At 43.3% G+C, this 27303-nt stretch overlaps 1 protein-coding gene across 1 annotated transcript in view; it reads left to right on the forward strand.

Annotated features, from left to right (window-relative positions):
- LOC124555160 (nitric oxide synthase, salivary gland) overlaps positions 1 to 27303 on the forward strand; it is a 693873-nt gene that overhangs the window by 439415 nt on the left and 227155 nt on the right. The window contains exon 5 of the mRNA XM_047129021.1: positions 23262 to 23403. Coding sequence (XP_046984977.1) covers positions 23262 to 23403 — 142 coding nt within the window. The remainder of the gene's footprint in view (positions 1 to 23261; positions 23404 to 27303) is intronic.

The raw sequence follows: 27303 nt of genomic DNA on the forward strand, positions 1-27303 counted from the left end.
TTCCTCAGAATTTCGAATACCTTCGATTTGACACTGACGAACGCTTTTTCGATGTCAACAAATCGTATGAATGTGTCTTGATTTTTCTTCAGTCTTGCTTCCATTATCAAGCGCAGTGTAAGAATTGCCTCTCTGGTGCCGTTACCTCTCTCAAAGCCAAACTCATCGTCATGTAACAGATCGTCAATTATCTTTTCCATTATTCTGTGTATTATTTTCTTCAGGACCTTCCATGCATGAGCCGTTAAGCCGACTGTGCAAATAATTCTTCCACTTACGTGCACTTGATATCCTGGGAACTGTCTGGATGGTTTTCTTCAGAAAGTCTCATACATTCGACACACCACATTTGAATAGTGTTTTGCTTGCCATTTCTCACGATGATTTCAGATATTCCGAGGGAATGTTCTCTATCTCTTGCATGACCTTAAGTATTCCAGAGTTCTTTCAGTTACTGACTCTTAATACTGGATCCCCCATGTCGTCCATACTGACTCCAATTTCTTCTTTTATCGCGTCACAAAGGCCTTCAGTGCACTCTTCCACCCTACCAGTTATCTTCTTTGCATTTAAGAGTGAAATTTGCGTTGCACTCTTAATGTTAGCATCTTTTCTTTTAATTTCATAGAAGGTTGTTTTGAATTTTCTTTACGCTCTCGATAATCACTTTCTTTCCTATTTCTTCACGTTTTTTCCTGCAGCCATTTGGCCTTGTTTGTCCCGCTCATCCTATCTGTTTCATTCCTAGGGAGTTTATACTACTGTATTCATGTCTTTCCCTGAACGTATTTGTACTTACTTCTTTCGTCGATCAATTGAACTCCTTATTCTGCTACCCAAGTTATCTTAGCATTTTCCGTCGTTGTACCTATGTTTGTCAGTCCACCATCTGCAGTTGCCCTTTTTAGAGATGCTCACTCCTCTTCAGCTGAACTGCTATCTCTCGTATTCCTTAACGCAGTATTTACACCCTGAGTGAACTTCAAAGGCGTGTCATCATTATTCAATACGTTAGTGTCTCACTTCCTTCTGTAATGATTCTTTCGGGCAATTCTCTTAAACTTCATTCTACTTTTCATCATTACTAAATTGTGATCTGAGTCTATTTCCCCTCCTGGATACGCCTTGCAATCCAGTATCTGATTTAGGAATGTCTCTCTGGTCAAATAATGTAATCCATCTGGAATCTTTCCATGACTCCAGGTCTTTATCAAGTATACCTCCTCCTTCTGTGAGTCTTAGACAGGATATTCCCTATTACTAATTGATATTTATGGCAAAAAACAATCTTTCTCCTCCCTCGCTCCTATTGCCAAGCCCACACTCCCCCGTGGCCCTATCTTCTACTCCCTCCCCTACATACATACATACCGAGGTGGCGCAGTGGTTAGCGCACTGGTGTCGCATTTGGTAGGACGGCGGTTCAAACTCGCGTCCGCCAACCTAATTTAGGTTTCCCTAAATAGCTTCAGGCTAATGTCGAGATAGTTCCTTTTGAAAGGACACGGCCGTTTTTCTTCCCCAAACTTCCCTAATCCGATGGGACCGATGACTTCACTGTTTGGTCCCCTCCCCAAATCAACCAACCAACCAACCTCCCCAACACCCACAACCTAATCCCTCATGACTATTAGATTTTCCTCTCCCTTTACGTACTGAACTATCCTCATATACTTTCTCTATATCTTCATCTTGTGCTTGCGACGTCAGCATGTATACCTGAACTACTGCTGTTATCGTCTGTTTGCTGCCAGTTCTGATGAGAACAACCCTATCACAACCCTGTCCACAGTAACTCACTTTCTGCACTAACTTCCTATTCATAACGAATCCTACTCCCGTTATACAATTTTCTGCTGCTCGTGATTTTACCCTACTGAACCGTGAAAATTTACTTTCAAAATCTTTTTTCAAAGAATTTACTTTATTTACTAGCGATTCATCAAGAACATTAACACACTATGTGAGCGTGGAAGTAGTTGCCAAGGAGTAACTGATGGAAACATATTAAATTTCAACCAATTGAAATTTTATTCATGAAAGCCTTTTCAAAAACAGATTTAAAATTTATAAGCACAAAAGCACCCTCGAAATATCAAGTTACAATTTAACAAATGTGAATTTTATTCCTAAAGCTTTTTCAAAACAGTTTTAAAATTATAAGCAGAAAAGCTTCCGCTCCCTTTCAACACGGCCGCAGTCACGACCGCTCACAACGACCTCTGAAAAACTACACTGGTGCAAATCTGCAACACACCAGATTACTAAACTAAAATTTTTAACAACTCACACAAACCCATTAACTATGCATCCTGTAAGAGGGATGGAAATGGTACAAACACACTAAGAACTTATTTTCCACCAAAAGTGCAATTTGTTTTTAAAAGGGCTCTTACGGTGGAAGTGTGGCAACTTTATAAAAATGACTATTACATAAAACCCATGATATTCAGACTTACATAAAGTGTACAATATGCTCTACATTACACGTATACCGCCTCGCGAGATGATAGGCAAGATAAAAACATATTTCAGGAATTCGGCCCTTACCTTAATTCTATAAATACGTTAACACCGAATCCGACAAACATGACAGAGGCAGCTATTAACGTATGGCAGATTGACAGGGGGCGGGGGGGGGGGGGGGGGGGGGGAACCGCAGATTGCTCTAAACCTCCCCGATTCCACAAGGGAAAAACGGACCACCCAATTCACAATAACCACCTTCCCGCGGGTGGGCAAACGGAGAAGAATGGTGGGACGACCCAAAAACAAAGCGGCTGGTGACCTCCCCAAGAAAACAAGTAGAATTTAACAAGTAAATGAGACAACATATCTCCAATCACTTAACTTCTAATAAACTGCGATTGCTGGCGAAGACCTGGCGCAGCACCCTCAACGCTCTCCCGAATCGCCCGCTGCCAGCCGCTTCAACGGACGCAGGAAGGCGCGCCGATCTCCCGTCTCACGGCGTCGCAGCTCGCACCAGCCAGCCCGATGTCGTGGTTTCGCTCATGTTGTTCTCGTGTGAACGGCGAAGCCACTACCCCTTTCTATACGGCGTTGCCCACTGCACTCACGTTGGGACCTCATATGCGCCGACGCTCAAGGCTGACAAGTCATCTTGTGTCTCAGTGCGCGACCAACCAACCGACCAATCCAACCGCCAATGACCGTTGCCCGAGCATCTCGAGCAGACTGGCGGCGTAACGCGTAGACTCAGATGCACGAACTCAGCCCCGACCGGGCGACCGCTAGCTGAGTTCTGTTACTGGCTGAGTGGCAAGACTCTCTTGTTCTGGCTTAAAGTTTGATCCAAACGAGAGTCATACTCGCACTCCGACGACAGTTGGACACTGGACTCGCATTCGGGAGGACGACGGTTCAATCCCGCGTCCGGCCATCCTGATTTAGGGTTTCCGTGATTTCCCTAAATTGCTCCAGGTAAATGCCGGGATGGTTCCTTTCAAAGGGCATGGCCGACTTCCTTCCCTGTCCTTCCCTAATCCGATGAGACTGATGACTTTGCTCTCTGGTCTCCTTCCCCGAAACAACCAACCAACCAACCAACTCCGACGACTGACAGACACTGACTGCCCCACACTGAGTCGGCTGACCAACCGACTAGACTCGCCTCGACTTACCGACTCTCCTCTACAGAGTTTTTTTTTCTTTATTGTATTTCAATTCCCCATCGGGGCGGGCTGGCAGCAGCATATGCGCTGCTCTTCAGCCGAAAGACATAGAACAAAAAATACAAGACATTTAAAAATATACAAAGGAGAGAATATGATGAACATAGATATAAAAAAGGGGGAACATCATGGTAGGCAATAGACAAAAAAAAGGGGGCGACTGTAAAATGGAGATAAAAACCATAAAAAAAAGTAGCACTCACAAGAAACCACACAGTGGGACAATTAAAAGAACACAAGGCACAGGATGACCAGAGCATAAAAGTATCGGCGATGGTGTAACACATAACAAACACTGACAGCGAACCTCAAGGCAGCACACAATGAAAATCACACCTCTTGATGCAAAGGAGAAAAAGCACTAAATACAACACTGACATTGCACACTGATGATGATCAAAACGGAGGATCTGCCAGGTACAAGGAGATGAGGGAGACCGGAAGAAGGGAGGGAGGGTGGGAGGGGAAGAGAGAGGGGAGATGGGCGGGGAGCGCGCTGAAGAGGGCCAGGCAGGGAGGGATGTAGGAAGGAAAGAGGCAAGGATGGGGTGCTGGGTCTCAGGGGGGGAGGGGGATGGAGGAAAATCCGCTCTGGGAGAAGGAGGGGAGAGGAAAAACTGGGTCCAAGGGAGGAGGGGGGGGGGGGGAACAAGGCCAGTTTATAATTGAAAGGAAGGGTAGATGTCACGGCGAAGTTCACCATCTGCGAGGGGGAGGCGCTGGAAATTGCCCTGATGAAGGAGATGGAGGGTGTGGAGGTGGAGAGCGATAGAAGCACGCCAATGGGTGGGGGGTGGAGAGGAAGGAGGAAACCAGAGGGTGGGGGGGATCAAGCCTGCGGACAATGCAAAGGATGCGGAGATGTTGGAGGAACAGGAGGAGGTGGGGGAAGGGGATGAGTTCATACAGGAGCCGTTTGGGGGAAGGAAGGCAAATACGGAAGGCAGGGCAGAGCGCATGGCGTTCGAGGATTTTGAGGGCCTTGTAAAAGCGGGTGGGTGCGGATATCCAGTCCTCTACAGCGCCCCTTAAATGCACGTGAACAGGCAACCTTTCCGCTTTCCCACCAGAGGGGGACACCAAAGCTGCTATTACCACAGCGGCCCCACCGCCAGAAACAGAGGGCGACTGCTTCACACAACGCACTGCGGCGTGCTCTTCAAAACAGCAAATTTTTTACCACGGCTCACCTACACTCGTCTGACCACAAATCTTTGTCTTCTTACCATTTCACTTGACTGACCCCCGCTATATCTAGACTGTGCCTCCACACTTCTTTTTCCAGATTTTCTGTCTTTCCCAGTACGTTAAAACTTTTGACATTCCATGCTCCGACCCACAGAATGTTGTCCCGTCATCGACTGTGTCTTCAGTTTCTCAAGTCACCTCCCGCTTGGCACTCCCTGCCTAGAGACACGAACAGGGGACTATTCCAGAATCTTTTGCCGATGGAGAGATCATCATGCCAGTTTCCAGTTGCAGACGACATGCCCAGTGGATACACAATGTGTTTCTTTAAAGCAGTGATTTCCGTTGCTTCCTGCATCATCATGCCATTTAACAGTGCTGAATCTAATGCCTTTTATAGTTTCCCACCTGAAGTGCAAGAAAGTGCCATCAACATCCGTCCGCCCTTCCTCCGTCGTTGGCAGAACAAGGATGACCTTTATGCTGGAAGTCTTCGACTGCTATTGAGGATAATTTTTATTCAGATTTAAAGAGTGACTGAATTCGAATCCGGGGGAAAAGAGGTTCTGATTACTAGTTACTCTGCCCCAAACTACGGAATGTACGTCCAGCAAAATATTTAGGGCCTTGGAAGAAATGAAATTAGATTCACCAGCTTTCAGCTGAACATGAACTTTTACAGAAACACAACCTGTTTCGTGGTTTCAGATTACATCTTCAGGTGTACATCTACAAGATAGGAAACGAACAATTGACATTATGATAAAAGACAGCAAGGCAGCTGGAGGGTTACTACCCACCACTTCCTGGTATGACATAAACGCTCTTTTGCCACTTTTTCAACAAGCACGTTGAACTGTGACGTCCTGCTTATTGCGGATGACAGAAGAGAAAGATAAGTCCTCCTCCTTCCCGTATCACGACTTAAATGTTTTACTGCCGTGTTCGTATTTCCTATTTGTTGTCACGAGCGTAGATAATAGAGATGGGTATCTGCCTTTTATCATAATCTCGATTGTACGTTTCCTATCTGGTGGATGTACTCCTGAAGATGTGATACGAAAGCCCGAAACCGGTTATGTTCCTGTAAAAGTTCATATACGAATATAGCTGAAAGCGGTTTATTTCAGAAACATGGGTTACTTCAGCTGCTGCAGTTATCCTCAACAGAAAACTATTTGTAAGATTTGTTACTGTCATTGAAAAAGAAACGAGCCGGATGAGGAGTTGCCTGTGTCATTTTTGGATGACTTTCGGTTCCCTTCAATCTTTCCACTGTTAGGAAATACACTACACCCATTCAGTCCTTTTTTGAAAGCTCCATTTCTTTGTTTCCAGCATGATAGAGTGCAGTGTACGCATGGTTGTGTCCGTCCTGTCGTGTTGTGGGTGTACACCCATGTTCCTCTAGCGGTCAGTGTGGAATTTAGGGACGACATCGTCTTCCGTAAGAAGTGGCATTCTATCCCTTTAGCGGTGTTTAGAGCCCCTGGCTTGTGTGTTTTCGAATGACCATTTCTTTTTCCGGCCACTTATGAAGATAATCAGGATCTCTCCAATACACGAGAGCTATTCGGAAAGTAAGGAACGATCAGCCGCGAATAGAAATCAAAGTGAAAATCCGATGAAGCTTTGCACAGATGTGTCGAGCAGCGTCTCTAACATTCCTGTTGACGGCGTCACCTGGCTCTTCTCAGTTCTGAGCGCAGTTAGCGCGTAAGGAGGGCTGGAAAATAGTGCCTCCCGCAGTATGTGTGTCTGCCGAGAGATTTCGCCTTGTTTCATGCAACTCCACATAACGCAACTGTCGTGCATTTCTTTCTTCATAGCAGCTCTCAGTCGTTCACTGCAGGAGCGACGAGGGCGCTCCTGCAGCGTTTTCCATGAGAAGTGTTTTATCACCCACCACACATCCCGGACTTGGCTCCCTCCAATTTTCATCTCTGCCCAAAAGAACCGCTGGCAATGAAGACAACATTCTAGCACAGTCAACGAGCAGTAATCCAGCGTAGAAAGGCACAGGAGGCCGCATTCTATGATGAAGGTATTGGAAAGTTGGTACAACGCTACGACGAAAGTCGGAGTAGTGACTGCATAGAGAAGTAGCTGGAAAGTGTAGCTAATTGTTAGAAATAAAACAGTTTTTATTTTCACTGTGTTTTCCATTTCGCGACCGATTGCGCCCTCATTCCGAATAGCCATCATATAATGTCCTCTGAGAGAACGATAGCAGCTACATCAGGCAGTCCATCTGTACCTTTTCCGACCACTATGCAGAACATCTACGGCACATTACAAATCGGGAACTTGAGAATGCAGCAGTTTCTGAGTGTTGTTGTTGTGGTCTTCAGTCCTGAGACTGGTTTGATGCAGCTCTTCATGCTACTCTGTCCTGGGCAAGCTTCTTCATCTCCCAGTACCTACTGCAACCTACATCCTTCGGAATCTGCTTGGTGTATTCATCTCTTGGTCTCCCTGTACGATTTTTACCCTCCACGCTGCCCTCCATGCTAAATTTGGGATCCGTTGATGCCTCAGGACATGTCCTACCAACCGATCCCTTCTTCTAGTCAAGTTGTGTCACAAGCTTCTCTTCTCCCTAATCCTATTCAACACCTCCTCATTAGTTATGTAATCTACCCATCTAATCTTCAGCATTCTTCTCTAGCACCACATTTCGAAAGCTTCTATTCTCTTCTTGTCTATCGTCCATGTTTCACTTCCATACATGGCTACACTCCATACAACTACTTTCATAAACGACTTCCTGACACTTAAATCTATACTCGATGTTAACAAATTCCAAATTCCTTTTCTTCAGAAACGCTTTCCTTCCCATTGCCAGTCTACAATTTATATCCTCTCTACTTCGACCATCATCAACTATTTTGCTCCCCAAATACCAAAACTCCTTTACTACTTTAAGTGTCTCATTTCCTAACCTAATACCCTCAGCATCACCCGACTTAATTCTGAGTACAGCCTCGCAAATAAACACAAAATCCTCTCTGATGAAACAAAAGTTTTGTCCCAGATGATTAGGTGGTAGAAAAAAGAATGTGCAAGAACTATTTCACCTGGGCTAGCATATGTAAGCGATGCATGGAAGCTAGCTCTCGACACTGCACCAGCGCAGACGTTCACACCATCTCTTACAACATGACGAAATTGATGACCAACCATAAACAGCCCAGGGGTTATATAAGGCCACCACAGCACCAACCGAGATAATTGTTCCTGACGAAGGCGATGGTGGTAATTGTTGAAAGCTCAAAGTTTCACCTGGAACTGACGCGGCAAGAAGTCAGTGAATATTATACATTTTATATCCTCTCTTCTTCGGTCGTAGTCAGTTATTTTCCTGTCCAAGTGACAACATTATCGACTGTATTTTTGAAGCTACGCGAGAATTCAGATTTCATTCCGGAGGCGCCGACTGCTGAGTGCGTTACTGACAGGCTAGCGGCTTACTGTGTGCTTCAGCGGATAGCCGAGGCGACAGCTGGTGCCGTCACCAGTGTCGAGTCGAGTCCCCGTGTAAAATTAGCGAAGTACCAGGTGACACGTGACCTTAATATGCTGTATCGGCCCGCTGCGGCTTGACGCGTGTCGGCGGTCAGGGAGTGCTGGCGGCTACTCTCTGTAGCTGCATATCACCTTTAAACGTGGATAACGTGCCCCCCTTAATGCCCTCCTTCATTTCAGATCATTATCTTTCCACCTACCAGCGACATAATACAGGGACGTAACTCTGTCCCTCACGTATGAGTATTAGGGCCGTTTTTATTTTCAATATACAGCGAGAATCCCCAGTATTGCACAACTTACGAGCTACCTTCCATGGACGGTCATAAATGTGCTCTGCCACCTTACCCAGAGGCTTTACTGGTGCTACAGTAGAAAGGCTGTGGCATATACACCAAAGAAAATTGTATACGCAGGTGTATTCAGATATACAGATATGTAAACAGACAGAATACGGTGCTGCGGTCGGCAATAAGAGTCTGGCGCAGTTGTTAGATCGTTTACTGCTGCTACGGTGGCAGGTTATCAAGATTTAAGTGAGTTTGAACGTGGTGCTACAGTCGACGCAAAGCGATGAAACACAGAGTCTCCGAGATAGCGATGAAGTGGCGATTTTCCTATAACACCATTTCCCGAGTGTGCCGTGAACATCAGCAATCCGGTGAAACATCAAATCTCCGACCTCACTGCGGCTGGAAAAAGATCCTGCAACAACGTGGCCTACGACGACTGAACAGAATCGTTTAACGTGACAGAGGTGACACCCTTCCGCAAATTGCTGCAGGTTTCAGTGCTGGGCCATCAACAAGTATCAGCCCACGAATCATTCAACAAAATATTATCGATATGGGCTTTCGGAGCCGAAGGCCCACTCGTTTACTCTTGATGACCGCACGACTTAAAGCTTTATGCCTCATCTAAGCCCGTTAACACCGACTGGAAACATGTTGCCTGGTCGGATGAGTCTCGTTTCACATTGTATCGAGTCGATAGACGTGTAGGGTATGGAGAACCTCATGAATCCATGGACCCTGAATGTCATCAGGGAACTGTTCAAGCTGGAAGAGGCTCTGTAATGGTGTGGGGCGTGTGCAGTTGGAGTGATTTGGGACCCCTGATACATCTAAGTACGACTCTGACAGATGACACGTACATAAGCACGCTGTCAGATCGCCTGCAATCCAGTGTGCATTCTGACGGACATCGGAAGTTCCAGAAGGACAAGCGACACCCCACATGTCCAGAATTGCTACAGAGTGGCTCCAAGAGCACTCTTCTGAGTTTTAACACTTCCGATGGCAACCAAACGCCCCAGACATGAACATTATTGACCATATCTGGGATGGCTTGCAACGTGCTGTTCAGATGAGAAGACCTGCACGATTCATGGTGTCAGTTGCCTCCAGGACTACTTCAGACATTAATCGTGTCCATGCCATGTCGTGTTGCGGGACGTCTGCTTTCGCGGTATTAGGCAGCTGTATCAGTATCTTTGGCTCTTCAGTGTACATCGTGCATGGAGCAAACACTAAGCTGGTGCCGGTCGGGACTCGCCAATCACTGTACTTGCGGTTGTCCCGTCACAAATGTAGCACCGCTTATTGACTGAAAATTAAAATCCTTTCCATGTACTGGACGATGTGACTAGTGGATTGGATTTGCAGTTGCGTTGATAAATCAGTAGGGATGCCATCTCATTAGAGACACCCAAATGTCCCGTCCCGTGGAACAAACAGTACAAATCTCCATGACATCGCCTACCATCATTCCAGCTATGCATATTACACAAAATCATTCGTAATGTGGCAGAATTCCAAAGTATATGTTCTCTGTTTCAAACTGTTATATTGCTAGAGAAGGCCGAAATGCACGCTATAAGCTCACGCAGGATGGCGTGAGGTCTGAAACAGGATACGTAATGAATGCTATAAAGAAAAGTACGTAGCTTCTGGAATACTTAACTTTAATCCATCATTTGTATTCATCGTTCTTGATGAGACATGCTTCATACGATAACTATCAATAGCTATGGCGCCTTGCTAGGTCGTAGCCATTGACTTAGCTGAAGGCTATTCTAACTATCTTCTCTGCAAATAAACGAGGCTTCGTCAGTGTTGCATCGCTAGCTAAGTCGTCCGTACAACTGGAGCGAGTGCTAGTAAGTCTCTCTAGACCTGCCGTGTGGCGGCGCTCGGTGTGCAATCACTGATAGTGGCGACACGCGGGTCCGACATGTACTAATGGACCGCGGCCGATTTAAAGCTACCACCTAGCAAGTGTGGTGTCTGGCGGTGACACCACACAAACACTGCTTAATGGAACAGCAGAGAAAATAAAAATGTAACAGCAGATTCACCATAAGTAGCATGTGAAACTCCCAGACCATATCCGAGCCTAAGCAGTATTAGAATACCGGAACCTGCAGCTGTTTTTGGCTTGACAACATGCCGATAATTTCAGTTCAAACTTAAGATTTTCGTGATGTGAGGCCTTGGTCGATATACAAGACTATTACCTGGGTTTCGCCTGCGACTGCAGGAGGCATCTCCGGAGGTAAAACGTAAGTTGTGATATGCAAGTAAGACATTTTATTTCTAAGGCAGCAGAAGCCCTTCACTTCGTCTACATCGTGGTCACCAATGTCTTCCACAGTCAGAGAGCAAACGTCAGTGACGAGATTTACGTACTGACGACAGCGTCGCAGCCCGAAAGTTTTACCGGAAGTAAACTGAGGCCATGAAAGCGTTATTGTATAGTTCTGGTAATTGGTTCATGAAACTTTTATTTCTTGATTAATTACAAGCAGAGTTAGTACGGAAAATTTATAACGTTATGTATCATTTCTTCCGTATTTGCGGTCATTGCCTAATTTGTTTACTATTCATTATCAAACTCTTCCTTTCTGGCGCTGTGTTTCACCGTCTCGGTACTAACATCATTCAGACCAAACCTTCACACACCTCTTGTTTCACTACAGTAACATGTGTTACAACATTTTACGCTCCTTAACTGAAATCTTGAACTAAAAGTAGATTCCTATGGCCACAGGTGCGCTCTCTTCCTCTCTCTCTCTCTCTCTCTCTCTCTCTCTCTCTCTTTCTCTTTCTCTTTCTCTCTCTCCCCCTTCTCTCCAGTACAACAATCATCTACGGCTACATACAGTCGCGACAAGCCACCGTACGGTGCGTGGCGGAGGGTACGCTGTACAATCGTATCCTAACCTGTAGCTCGAAATATTTCAAGGGCTTCGCCAAAATTCTTTTCCATAATGGCGGATTTCTAGGTTAGACCAATTACTGTTTCCTTAGTGTCTGCGGCACTGTCATAATAATAATTATTATGTTATTAATATTATTATATTATTTTAAAATTTAAGTAAACCCTATGACACCCCTTCTTATTTAGGTGTAACATTGGGACTGAATACCACATTATCTCCACGATAAATTCATATTTACCGCGAACGCCTGATTTTAGTTGTGTAACAACAAATGCATTTGATTTCGCTACAATGAAAATTTTGTCTTCCAACTTCTTAGTACCTACTTCTTCATGCTTGTGGCAGACGCAGTATGGTGTCTGTTGTATATAAGAATCGTTTACGTTACCATTAACATGGGTAAATAGCGGAAAAGTGTAAGTTTGAAAGGGAAACAGGGTTTAACGAAATCGTAAGTTTGTGTTGTGTCAACAGGTCATTCAGCATCTGGTGATCTGAGTCAATTCGACAAAAGGGAACCGAGTGTAATAAAAAGAGGATGATAGTTACTCTAGCTTTGGATTTTGGTATATAGGTGACAAGGACTGTCCAAGATCACAGAGCGTTGTTTGTGGGGATATGCTTACTGGCAGTAGTCTGAGACCACTACCTAAACGCCATTTAGAAACTCAACGCCCCACCCACGTAAACAAATCTGCTGTCTTTTTTTTTACACGAAAAGCTAACAAGTGGAAAAATGATGTAATTAGTTTTGTATGATGTGCAAAATGTGACAATGAGAATGCTCTTGAAGAATCTTTCGCGTTAACTGCAAAATTGCTAAGACTGAAAAACCTCATTCAGTAGCTTAGTGCGCCCATGTATGAATGACGCAGCACAGTATATGCTTGGAGTATCTTTCACAAAAAAGTCAATATGATACCATTGTGCGACAATATTATCAACTGTTGAATGAAAGATATGTCAAATTATGTCCAAAATGAAGTTATAGTAAGAGTTCGTGCCGCTCCTTCTTTGGCTATTCAACTTGACGAATCGACTGACGCTACCAATTTCCCTTGTTTTTACTTTTCGTCCATTATACTAATGACGAGTCTGTAGAACAGGAGCTATGTACTGTTTGTAAATCCTTGAAAGAGAGAACTACAGGAGGCTGTTTGCTGATGATGCTGTGGTGTACGGGAAAGTGTCGTCGTTGAGTGACTGTAGGAGGATAAAAGATGACTTGCACAGGATTTGTGATTGGTGTAAATAATGGCAGCTAACTCTAAATATAGATAAATGTAAATTAATGCAGATGAATAAGAAAAAGGATCCCGTAATGTTTGAATACTCCATTAGTAGTGTAGCGCTTGACACAGTCACGTCGATTAAATATTTGGGCGTAACATTGCAGAGCGATATGAAGTGGGACAAGCATGTAATGGCAGTTGTGGGGAAGGCGGCTAGTCGTCTTCGGGTCATTGGTAGAATTTTGGGAAGATGTGGTTCATCAGTAAAGGAAACCGCTTATAAAACACTAATAGGACCTATTCTTGAGTACTGCTCGAGCGTTTGGGATTCCTATCAGGTCGGATTGAGGGAGGACATAGAAGCAATTCAGAGGCGGGCTGCTAGATTTGTTACTAGTAGGTTTGATCATCACGCGAGTGTTACGGAAATGCTTCAGGAACTCAGGTGGGAGTCTCTGGAGGAAAGGAGGCGTTCTTTTCGTGAATCGCTACTGAGTAAATTTAGGGAAACAGCATTTGAAGCTGGCTGCAGTACAATTTTACTGCCACCAACTTATATTTCGTGGAAAGACCACAAAGACAAGATAAGAGAGATTAGGGCTCGTAGAGAGGCATAATAGGCAGTCATTTTTCCCCCGTTCTGTTTCGGAGTGGAACAGGGAGAGAAGATGCTAGTTGTGGTACGAGGTACCCTCCGCCACGTACCGTATGGTGGATTCCGGAGTATATGTGTAGATATAGATGCAGGAAATATATTTAAGCTAATCGACGAATACTTTCTCGAAAATTCAATAGACTAGACTTGGCTGTGTAGGCATTTGTTTAGATGATGCGAAATCTATGAAAGCGTGTTACGCTCGGTTGGTTTCCAAAGCGAAGTAGGTAGCGCCGAGCGCTATTTGGTCACACTGTTGCATTCATAGAAAGGCCCTTCTTTCTAAAAGCATGCTCGATGGATGAAATCTGTGCTGGACAAAGCAGTGAAAATAATCAGTTTTATTAAGGTTCGCCTTACAAATTCCTGCATCTTTGAAGCGCTCTGTGAGGAATTTGGAAACATCTGCAAATGTTTATTGTCTCTCACTGAAGTTCGGGGCTATCTCGAGGTAGGACTGTTTCCAGACTATACGAGCTTAAATACGAAGTTTACTTTTTTCTCACCAGCCATGCCTTCCACAAAGCAAAGTACATGGAAGATGAAATCTGGCTTCAGACTTACTTGGCAGATATCTTTTCAAAAGTTAACAGATTAAACTTATTCTCTGGAGGTGAAATATAAACGTTTATACGGCTTTATTACCCCTTTCATCCGCATATTTGTGCGAAAAGTCCCTTTTTTGGTAGACCTGTTTAGGAAATAAATACTTTCTGCTGAAACTGATTTGAGAATTAATTTAACTTCTGTGGTTCCTAACTTCAGAGCTTTGTGCCACGGAAAGCAGGCGCAACTTTTTGACTGAATACCAAGGAAGATATGAGTAATTACAAGGAATACTTGTATTTATTATTGCATTTAGGCCCATTTGTTGTGCAGAGTTTTTAAGCCGTAACCAGAGTAACTTCAGGTTTTAACTGTTAAGGGTTGAGTTAATTTGTCATTAAACCTTTTGCTTGGAATTAAATTGTATGCTTTTCTACTGTGCGTATATTTAGAAGTCAGTGGTTCACTCAGATCGTTGTAGAAGGGGTTCGCGAGTCGAAAAAGGTTGGGAACCGCTGCCCTGAACTACAACTAGTCATTTCCTTTGCTGTTCGCGTCGCAGACAGAGAGTGGGAAAACGACTTTATATATGCCTCTGTATGAATCCTGATTTTTCTTATGCGAAATGTACGTCGGTGGTAGTAGACTCGTTCTGCAGTCAGCTTCAAATGCCTGCACTCTAACGTTTCTTAACAGTGTTCCTCGGAAGTAACGTCGACTTCCACCCAGGAATGCTTATTTAATACGACCTATGAGGATCTCAAACAGGCGTGCATTACTCAAGAATATGTCGCACTAGTGTCTTATATACGGTGTCCTTTACAGATGAACCACACTTCCCTAACATTCTCCCCATAAACTGAAGTCCACCATTCGCCATCCCTACCACAATCCTTACATGCTCGTTCCATTTCATATCGCTCCGCAACTTAACTCACATATATTTAAACGACATATAAAGTCTTCAAAAGAACAAAACAAACTGCAAAACGATTTTTAAAAAATATCTGAATGGTGCAAAAAGTGGCAGTTGACCCTAAATGACGAAAAGTGTGAGGTCATCCACATAAGTGCTAAAAGGAACTCGTTAAACTTCGGTTACACGATAAATCAGTCTAATCTAAAAGCCGCAAATTGAAGTAAATACCTAGGTATTACAATCACAGCCTGCCGGAGTGACCGTACGGTTCTAGGCGCTACAGTCTGGAACCGAGCGACCGCTACGGTCGCAGGTTCGAATCCTGCCTCGGGCATGGATATGTGTGATGTCCTTAGGTTAGTTCGGTTTAATTAGTTCTAAGTTCTAGGTGACAGATGACCTCAGAAGTTAAGTCGCATAGTGCTCACAGCCATTTATTACAATTACAAACAACTTAAATTGGAAAGAACACATAGAAAATGTTGTGGGGAAGGCTAACCAAAGGCTGCGTTTTATTGGCAGGACACTTAGAAAATGTAACGGACCTACTAAGGAGACTGCCTACACTACGCTTGTCCGTCCTCTTTTAGAATACTGCTGCGCGGTATGGGCACAGATAGGACTGACAGAGTACAGGGTTATTACAAATGATTGAAGCGATTTCACAGCTCTACAATAACTTTATTATTTGAGATATTTTCACAATGCTTTGCACACACATACAAAAACTCAAAAAGTTTTTTTAGGCATTCACAAATGTTCGATATGTGCCCCTTTAGTGATTTGGCAAACATCAAGCCGATAATCAAGTTCCTCCCACACTCGGCGCAGCATGTCCCCATCAATGAGTTCGAAAGCATCGTTGATGCGAGCTCGCAGTTCTGGTACGTTTCTTGGTAGAGGAGGTTTAAACATTGAATCTTTCACATAACCCCACAGAAAGAAATCGCATGGGGTTAAGTCGGGAGAGCGTGGAGACCATGACATGAATTGCTGATCATGATCTCCACCACGACCGATCCATCGGTTTTCCAATTTCCTGTTTAAGAAATGCCGAACATCATAATGGAAGTGCGGTGGAGCACCATCCTATGGTACGTTTAGCTCCCTGCTTGCTTTATTCGTCGACTTCCGCGGGCTACGCGTGAAACTTGCCCGCACGCATTCAACCGTTTCTTCGCTCACTGCAGGCCGACCCGTTGATTTCCCCTTATAGAGGCATCCAGAAGCTTTAAACTGCGCATACCATCGCCGAATGGAGTTAGCAGTTGGTGGATCTTTGTTGAACTTCGTCCTGAAGTGTCGTTGCACTGTTATGACTGACTGATGTGAGTGCATTTCAAGCACGACATACGCTTTCTCGGCTCCTGTCACCATTTTGTCTCACTGCGCTCTCGAGCGCTCTGGCGGCATAAACCTGAAGTGCGGCTTCAGCCGAACAAAACTTTATGAGTTTTTCTACGTATCTGTAGTGTGTCGTGAACATATGTCAATGAATGGAGCTACAGTGAATTTATGAAATCGCTTCAATCATTTGTAATAGCCCTGTACATCGAAAAAGTTCAAAGAAAGGCAGCACGTTTTGTATTATCGCGAAATATGGGAGAGAGTGTCACAGAAATTATACAGGATTTGGGCTGGAAATCATTAAAAGAAAGGCCTTTTTCGTTGCGACGGAATCTTCTCACGAAATTCCAATCACCAACCTTCTCCTCCGAATGCGAAAATATTTTGTTGGCACCGACGTACGTAGGGCGGAACAATCACCACGATAAAATAAGGGAAATCAGAGGTCGTACGGAAAGATATAGGTGTTCATTCTTTCGGCGCGCTATACGAGATTGGAATCATAGAGAATTGTGAAGGTGGTTCAAAGAACCCTCTGCCAGGCACATAAATGTGATTTGCAGAGTATCCATGTAGATGTAGACATGACTATGTCACTACTTGTGGTATCCTCCCCATTCGTGTAATGCAGGCTGCTTAGGATGCTGCTTCGTCGGATAACTAAACAACGATTCAAGCAAATCACATTAATGCTTTTTATTACAATAAAGTAGATTCACAATACTTGGCGTCTTTACAAAGATTGGTCACAAGCAATCATTATCCTTCAGAGTAATTTCAATGCAAGTAAATGATACTGTTGACAAGTCACGGGCTCATCTTCCAGTGCGGCTCTTCTAGAGCGGCCGAGACTAATCGGCGAGTCGCTTTTGTTCTCTTCGTGTAGATGCCGTTCCTGTCTTGGTGACGTCATAGTCAGCGTGCTATTGGCCGACGTCGTCTCACAGCCCTGTCTGCTGTATCGTTCTTGATCTTCGTGTCGTCGCTTGTCGTTACGCCGGAACACTACTGGTGCTGTGCCCGAACATTACGGGATTATTTCTCCTACTCACCCGTATTAACTCAGTTCTTTTACGAGGGCTATTCAGAAAGTACGGAACGTTTCCGTCTGAAGCCGCTAGGCACGCGCCGGTGGCGTATATTTTGGTATGCACGTGCTCGGCAGCTCAGTCGGCATCCATCCGTGACAGCGGGAACGTCTCTGCGCGTCTGGTTTTTTCGATATTCGAAATTGCAATGTGCGCTGCAATCGAAAATCCCGCCAGTTGTGAGGTGCGGTCTGTGATACGCTTTTTAATTGCAAAAAACCTAAAACCTATAGAAATTTATCGTGAACTGTGCGAAGTGTACGGAAACAGCGTAATGAGTGAAAGCTCCGTCCGGAAACGGTGCATACGGCTTAAAAATGGCCGAACCAACGTTCGTAATGAAGAGAAGAGTGGACGCCCGAGCATTGTGACTGACGATCTTGTCGCTAAAGTTGATGAAGCGATTCGTGAAAACCGTCGCTTCCACAAGTTTCAAGGACTTTGTTGTTTGAAACTGCCACTCAAAAGCTAGGCTACCACAAAGTTTGAGCACGATGGGTGCCCAAACTCCTTACAGAGCACGACAAAGAACAGCGAATGGGGCAGTGTTGACATTTCTGGAGGCCTACCACAAACATGTGATTCATTACTGGATCGAATCGTAACTGGTGACGAGACTTGGGTGAAATACGTCAATTGCGAGACAAAATTACAGTCCATGGTGGTGGGGGGAAGGGGGGGCACACAAGGACCCCCCAAAAACCAAGAAGATGTTTGCAAACCTTGTCAGCAAGGAAGTTGATGGCGACAGTGTTTTGGGATAGGCAAGATGTGCTTCTTATTGATTTTCTCGAACGTGGAGCAACCATAAATTCTGCCCGGTACTGTCAAACTTTGCACAGCCTGAGAAGAGCAGCTCAAAATGCCGAGGAAAGCTGGCGTCGAAAACACTTATACGGCAAATCGCACTAAACAACTCCATAATTCATTAAAATGGGAAATTTTCCTTCATCGGCCCTACAGCCCCGATCTTGCACCAAGCGACTTCCACTTGTTTCCCTAGTGCCTTGCAACGCAGCCCTTTGATCACGACGCTGATCTCCAGGCGGGCGTGACTCACTGGCTGAAGTCTCAGGCGGCAGAATTTTACAACGAAGGTCTTTCAAAGCTTGTCCACCGCTATGATAAGTGCCTCAGTGTGTTTGGTGACTATGTGGAAAAGAAGTATGTCAGTCGCTCTTTCAGATATATGTAATAAAATGTATTTCTTGTATTTAGTTTTTTTTAATGCCAAGACGCTCCCTGCTTTCTGTATAGCCCTCGTACATTTAGAGCTAGCTGCCATCCGACAGCAACTATAAAGTTTGTATAAGTCGTTCTACAGTCATCTTCGACACCTTATCGCACACCCCAGCATCCTCAGCAAACAACCGGAGATTGCTGCCGACACAGTCCGCCAGATCATTTCTGTATATAGAGACTAACAGCGGTCCTAAAACGCTTCTCTGGGACACTACTGGCGATAACCTTGTATGTGATGAACACTCACCCTCGAGGGCAACGTATTTGATTCTATTACTTAAGAAGTCTCTGAGCCACTCACATATCTGGGAACCTATTCTGTATGCTCGTACCTTCGATAACAGTCTGCAGTGGGGTACCATGTCAAATGCTTTTCGGAAATCTGAAAGTATAGAATCTGCCCTTCATCCATAGTTCGCAGTGTATCATGTGAGAAAAGTTCAAGCAGAGTTTTACACGAGCGTTGCTTTCTAAGACCGTCGTGATTTGTGGACTTGAGCTTTTCGGTCCCTCGGAAATTTACCATATTCGAACGCAGAATATCTTCTAGAATTCTACAGCAAAACTACGTTAGGGGTCTGAAATTTTGTTCGTCCGTTCTTTTAGCGTTCTTATGTACAGGAGACCCCTGTGCAATTTTCCAGTCTCTAATACTCTCGAGTGCCATTTAAGCGTTACCTGCATTTCACAATTCAGTAGCTTTTCAACCATATCTGATTCATTGTCATATTGATAAGTTATGCTTTCTGTTTAAAGTGTACAAGATCGAGAGCGATACTATCCACGAGGATAGACAGTGCCTGGGCTGTTTCACACGCTCTGCGACAATCATCTACCATCGTTTTCAACGTCAGGATGATGCTGTGAATATGGGTTCTTTTTTAGCTGATTACTACATGCCACACGATAATCTGAAAAACCATTTACTTTGATACTGTTATAAATGGTACACATCATAACCACTGTGCAAAAAAGCTTTTGAGCATAAATTTCAGTCAAAACTTAAGTCTTCCTGGATTTGAGGCCATGGTCGGTATAAAACTATCATCTGGGCTTTCGCCTCCGACCTTCGATTATTACGTAAGTAACTGCGTGAATTTATGAGTTTTAGAATCTAACTGTAATATGAACAGCTCTTGGGTTGTACTAATGCGTACATTTGAAAATGACTACATAAGCGAAATGTAATGGAAGCAAAATGAAGGTAATTATACACTGACGACTGACGACCCGTGTAGTGAAATGCTGTATCTGTGACCTGAAAAATGTAACATGTAACACCATAAATTGCAACAAACTGGAGCTTGCTAAGTAGCTAATTTAACAATATCATTATTAATACTGATAATCAGAGATTTATAGGCTTCTAATGTTCACGACCCGTATGCATAATCATACTGTTGTTCTGTTAATTTTTCATTATCTCGGCTTTTTGTTTCTTTCATAGCGTATCATTTTCGTCTGTGACCTTTATCTGCACATTTCGTCCGATGTTTTCAGTAAAATTTATTCAAAAATTATTAATTTTCAATATATGATCAAAAATATTGGTTTTCGTGTATAATATTCTCAAAAATTCTGTTTGCTTTATTTGCCTTAAAACTAAGTCGTCGTTTTTATGTGTACAGCCTTTACTAAATCTTCTCCCTGTTTATACCTCCTTCGCCATTTTCTGCCATCAGTCTTGTGACTAGTTTGATGTGGTCGACCACCAATTTCTCTCCTATACCAACCTTTTCGTATCAGCCTACGTCCTCTTTTACTTGTTGTATACTTTCCAGTCTCTGTCTTTCCCTACAGTTTCTACCCTCTATAGCTCCTTCTGGTGTCACAAAACTTATTTCCTGATTCCTTCAGACGTGCGCTATCGCTCTGTCTCTTCTTGTTATTGTCTTCCACACGCTCCTTTCTTCGGCGATTCTGCAGAGACCCTCCTCTTCTCTTGTCTTATCAGACCACCTAATTTTCAACAGCCTCCTGTAGCACCACGTCTCAACCGCATCGATTCTCTTCATTTACGATTTTCTCACAGTTCATGAATCATCTCCAAACAACGCTGCTCTCCGAACGTACATTTTCAGAAATTTCTTCAACTAAGGCCGATGTTTGATACCAGCTGACTTCTTATGGTCAGGGATTCCCTCTTCGCCTGTTCTATCACGCTTTTTATGTGCTCCTCGCATCGTCCATCATGTTTTTTTTGTTGTTGTTGGTTTTTTTTCCGAGGCAGCTGAGTTGCTTCACGGCTAATTCTGGATGTAAGTTAATCGCATTTCTGCTTCTGATTATTACATTCACCTTTCCTCTGTTCAGTCTCAATCCCTATTATGTACTCATTAGACGACTCCATTCAAGAGGTCCTGTAATTATCCTTCTCCAGCGTCACCTACTAATCCTATCTTTTTTACCCTTTCCCTATAGCTTACACCAATGCTTCTTAGACTACATTGTGCGCATTTTACATTATTGAACGCTTTTCCTAGGTTAACAAATTCTATGAACAGGTCTTGACATTTCTTAAGTCATTATTCCAATATCAAGCGCAGCGTCAAAGCCACATATCCAGTACTTTCGCCTTTCCTAAAGCCAAACTGATTATTATCTGACAGATCCTGAATTTTCTTTTCCATTTTTCTGTATATTATTCCTTCGCCTATAAGATCATATTGTCTCTAATCAACAGTGCAGAGCGTTTATAGCCATAAGCCTTTAACTCAAAACGAATTTTAGGACAAATACAACAAACTCAGGCTTGTCCACGTTAATGAGGAGACTGCATAGGTAAAGGAGAAAAGCTGATAATCCAAAATACGCAATTTTTATGTCTTTAAAAAGCAGGTTACATGTAATAATTTCAACCCAACTGCATTACTTACACATTACTCTACGCAAACTGAAAACTTTTTTGGGAAATTGTAGAGCACACTGTATCTTGTATGACTTTTTAGTTCACTTTCGGACTTTTTTTTTTTTTTGTTTCTGTTTTTTCATCACTTTTCACTGTGGGATTTGGGTTTTGGGCCCGCATCGTCTTCCGGTGGTGAAACACGGATTACATGGAAATTAGTGTACCCTAAAGGAAAATGACGATAGTGGTAATGAGTGTTTTAGAGCGCTAAACAGAGAGGTCATCAGCTCTCTTCTAAAAGAAAACATTCATCCTAATTATAATAAATCAACAAATAAAACTAGGAACGAAACAAAAGCAGTCAAAATCATCTGCCTGGCCTTTGCGGATGACCATGCAGTCTGCCATTAATACAGAAGTAACTACAATCCAAAAAAAAACTCCTGGGAAAGAAACTATCAGAGGAAACTGACCTGCAAATCTCAACATCCAAAACAGAAAACGTTACAGATGTCTAAGTCCCCCCAAACCGTTGAAAACAGATACTGTAAAAGATGACAAAGTTCAGAAATTCAAATATCTCGGAGAAATAGTTCAAACCGATTCACTGACCAAAGAAACAAACAACGCCAGATCTCGTAAATGGAAAAGGAAGGAAGATCAGAGTTTAAGGTACAGTCGACAGCCCTGTCGTTAGAGACGGAGCACGAGCTCGGGTTATGAAAAGATGAAAAAAAAATCGGCCGTGCCTGGAGGGTTTTAGGGAAATCGCCGAAGACATAAATCTGGATGCGAGACTGGAATCTGGACCTTCGTTCACCTCCATATGAATCCAGTTTGCTAACCACTGTGCCACCTCGCCCGGTCCCATAAAATGGCTACTATCTTCCAACGACACCTATGATAAAAAGAACGGTTTCCATTTATGAGAAAATTAGACGCTATGAAACTTAAAACCGAAAGCTCTCTATGCTGCAGAGTGCACTGCCGCACTTAAAGTAGGAGAAATAAAGGTAAATGGAGAAAAGAGAGAGAAAATTCTTTGAAAAATTGTGGGACCTACCGTAGAAGAAAGTGGCAACTACAAATTAAAAACTAACAACAACTCATTTCAAAAAATTCCCGAAACTGTCAGACACAATATAGCAAAGGCGGATCCGTTTCTTTGTGCTTTTGGAAAGAATGGAGGACAACAGATTAACTGAAAGCACCTTCCAATATTTCACTAAGAACAAAAACAAAAATAGTGGTTAAAGGGCACTGAAAAAGTCTTAGAAGAAACGAACATAACTGAAAAAAACATTAAAGCAGAAAAATTCAGAACTATAAAAAAAACCTGCTTTCAGAAAAAAATAGAGGAAACGAGGAAGAATTTAATCCAGGGACAACTACGCCAGCATGGCAAGGGAATGATACAATACTGGGAAAGAAGAAGGAAGAACCTCATTCGAAAGAACAGTTCCGAACAGTTGTTTCACGTGATTCACAGCTGGTCAGATTCGACGGAAGAAGACGAATTCTTCAGATTTGGTTTTTATTTTATTTTTTTCAAAAACCCACCAATTATGCTCGTATAACCGGCATACCGGCTAATAACGAGGTAGTTCTAGTTCCTTGGTTTCCATAGGGACAGTACTACTATTTGTACAGAAATACGTTTGCCATGATAAATAAGACCAACAATTAATAAAAGCCATAGCAGTATCAGCACAGTAACTAAGCTTGAGACATGGACGTGTTGGTACTCGTGTTACAGGTCTGCAATCACGGTGTTCCCGCAGCGCACGGACGGAAAGCACGACTACAAAGTATGGAATGCCCAACTGATCAGCTACGCCGGCTACAAGAACCCAGACGGCAGCATCACGGGAGATCCCAACAACGTCGAGTTTACCGAGGTACGTTGCGACCCACCAGTTACGTCGATAAGCTTATCTCCTTGCCTTTGGTAGATTGTAAGTAAGTCAGCATTATAATGGAATCTCCCAATCTGTAGCGTACTGAGTACTATTTTGTAACTTGCTGACAGATTAAAATTGTGTGTCGATATCAGGAGCCGCGCGGGGTAGCCGCGCCGTCTGGGACGCCTTGCCACGGTTCGCGCAGTTCCCCCCCCCCCCCCCTTCCCCCCGTCGGTGGTTCGAGTCCTCCCTCTCGCATGGGTGTGTGTGTGTGTGTGTGTGTGTGTGTGTGTGTGTGTGTGTGTGTGTGTCCTCGCTCTTGTAAAACCCTAACTTCTCCAGAAAGGTCGTCGGATTTCTTCTCAATTGAGAAAGTTTGGAGTTTCATGAGCAGCGCCCTCCAGCCGCTTCGGGATTTTGACGATCTAACGCGTCAAATGGACAGAATTTGCCATGATATCCCTTAGGACATCCGACAACTTTATCAGTCAATGCCAAGCCGAATAACTGCTTGCATAATGACCAGAAAGAGTCCTACGCACTACTGAATTGCTCAGTTTTTGAACCTCTTTCTCCTAAATAAATTATCCAACTTTCCTGAAATTGTAATCATTTGTTTGACTGCGCTTGGACATCACGTCTACTGATTTTCGTTCCATTCGGGTAATTCCATCGTGGGATGTAGTTATCTTTTATTTTGTTTCCTTAGGGTGTAATTCCTTCTCCTACTAGTCCACTTAATTTTGAGAGCTCTGTAAAACCACATCCCAAACTCATACTTTCTTCTTATCTGGTTTTCTCACAAACCATAATACACTCATGTTTAATACAGTGCTCCACATGCGCATACTTAGATGTTTATCGTAAAATTAATATCTATGTTTGACAGAAGTAGACCTCTTTTAGGGTGGCACGCCCTCTTTGCCCGTATTAAACTACTCCTCATATTGTCCTTGCTTCCTCCATCATGCCTTATTTTGCTTCAGAGGTAGAGAACTTCTTCACTTCGTTTACTAAGTGGCCCCCAGTTTTTATGTTCAGTTTATTGTTAATCTCGGTTCACTCTTCGTTACTTTTGACTTTCTTTTGTATACTCACAGCTCATATTCTTTGCTCGTTATTGAGTTAATTCCGTACAGCAGTTACTCAAGTACTGTAACTGTTCCCCATCTTCACTGTGGTAGAAGAGGCTGAAGCTTTCTTCGCTTTCGTAACTGTGTTTTCCGTGTACGTGTTGAACGGTAGGGAAGAAACTCTCCATTCCTGTCTTCCGCTCTTTTTACACCGAACAGTTCTCTCTTATAATATGTACTCTTTATTTACGACAGACTGTTTGGGCTTTAGCGCCCTTTCCCAGTACCTGTGATTAACAATTTTGGGTGAGAACAGGTACCTATGTCAGTGTCATTTATATTAAAGTACCTGTATTATACGTCTAGATTGATGTGACATCCATATTACGTCGTTCGTGGGCTGTCTCATAACTATCACTATTTTCATAAGATAGTAAATGATGTCAAGATGTTGAATATAAAATTTTGATTTCGATGTGACAGTAATTTGACAGTCCCACCCTTACAATATTATATGTTTACAAAGATAGTGCAGATGAACAGCGATATTATTTTATTAACTAAAATTTGTTACGATAGTCTTTGGTTGTTGCACATCCACTTTCGTGTTCTAAAAGTTCAATGAGGTTTTTAAAGTAGTACTTGTGTCTAAAATCTGTATGTTCGTTTAATATTTCTTGTGAGTATTTTCTCGTGTACTTATAGATTTCTAATTCTTCAAGAATGTTCATTGCAAAACCTTTTGATATTCTGTACACAAACTGTAGTGCACTTTCGATCGTATCAGCAGTATGAATTTGATTTTCAAGGTAGAAAGAAGCTCGACTGATTATATTCCCTCTCTCTAATGTGTTCTCTACAACTCACGTTGAAATTTCTTCCTGTTTGGCCAATGTACCATTCTTATTTTTCCCTCTTGATTATTTCGTATATTGTTTGAGAGCCACCTTTTCCTGTAACTTTCCGCAATAACGACTATGAAATAAGAAGCTGAGAATCACAGATATCTCCTCTCTGTTGCCCACAGGACGTCAACCCCACACGCTTCATTGTTAAAGGCTGTAGCCCTGGCAGCTCAGTTCCTTGTTCGCAGAAAGGTTCAAAAATTTGCTCAGCATTCTGCCCTTCAGCAGCACAGCACTGAGGCTAAGGCTTAATTGCCTTTTGATGGTACCAGCTCGTCCGCTAATTACACTTCTCTGCTTGACGCTGCCCTCTGCAGTAGGTTCCTGTGCCGTCATTTACATCCTGATGTTCCGAACGGTTTTATTTGGAAACATTCTGGGTTTTATGACAGAAAATCTTTCAAGAGCAGTCTTCGAGCACTGGAAACGATCCCAAAGCCTTCTGTAGTCAGTTTAGAAGATTTCCTTATTCACGTCCCCACTTCCTCTTTCCACCAAAGATTACCAACAAGTATGAAGCAACTCAAAAGAGTTAGACACTTCCTAAAACGAAATCCGTCACCAGTAATTAACTGATCAGAAATTCATCCTTAAACGAGCTCCTCGCCCAGGTCTTGACGGCAAACGGGATGTCGACGTCCGCGCCGTGTCATTCTCTGTCATGAGGCGTCATGCAGATGTGATACGGAGACGCTTTCCTGGTCGTTTCTCCGACATCCCAGGCCGTGAAACCGCTGCTCCTTGCTCACGCAGATCCCCAATCGGCATACGAGGCTGAGTTCACCTCATTCCAGTCGTCCTACCATGCAAAATTATTGGGACTTCGACACGATCATCCTCAAGGCTAGAAAACAATACGTTACATTGAGTTTGCTGCCTTTTTTCGATACACTATTTGTCACCTAAATATCAGATAAATTTTGCTTCTAATCTGTGATACTTCGTTCACACAATTTAAGAAATATAATCGCATTATTACTCTAATTACTCTAGAATGATGTAAAGCAACTTACACATTCAAAAAATACGTTGGGCAAATTATTGATAATATTTCCCTGTTTTTCTATCATTTCTAATCGATGCTAACGCACTTACAAATATTCTATTTCTGCCTAACAACAGAATGAACTACCAGAAACTGATTAACTGTTTACATTATTAAAGGAAGCTTACTCAGGAGTTGCTGTTAACAGCCATGTTCAAGATGGTTTATTGACAAAGTTGAGACGAATATCTAACAGATAGGGAAACAAAATTAAATCACTGTGTAGAGACAGCAAGTGGAGCAGGCGTGAAAATGTTCAAATGTGTGTGAAATCTTATGGGACTTAACTGTTAAGGTCACCAGTCCCTAAGCTTACACACTACTAAATCTAAATTATCCTAAGGACAAACACACTCACCCATGCGCGAGGGAGGACTCGAACCTCCGCCAGGACCAGCCGCACAGTCCAAGCAGGCGTAAAAATCTCTAGATAAAGAGAAAGAGAGGAAGGGACAGGGAGAGAGAGAGAGAGAGAGAGAGAGAGAGAGAGAGAGAGAGAGAGAGAGAGAGGGAGGGAGAGAGAAGGTTAACACGTTATAAGCATGGCAAACAGGCCTAATTATTGGAAACTGACATTGCATGAATAAGGAAGGTGAAGAGATGATTCAAGATGGTTCAAATGTCTCTGAGCACTATGGGACTTAACATCTGAGGTCATCAGTCCCCTAGAACTTAGAATTACTTAAACCTAACTAACCTATGGACATAACACACATCCATGAACGAGGCAGGATTCGAACCTGCGACCGTAGCACCCGCGCGGTTCTAGACTGAAGCGCCTAGAACCGCACGGCCACCCCGGCCAGCTGATTCAAGATGGTTTGGAGAAATTTTCTGTCGGTGAAAGAGAACGTGATAACGTAAAAAGGTATTT

Source organism: Schistocerca americana, chromosome 1 (genome assembly GCF_021461395.2).
Source record: "Schistocerca americana isolate TAMUIC-IGC-003095 chromosome 1, iqSchAmer2.1, whole genome shotgun sequence".
Taxonomy (NCBI): Eukaryota; Metazoa; Arthropoda; class Insecta; order Orthoptera; family Acrididae; genus Schistocerca; species Schistocerca americana.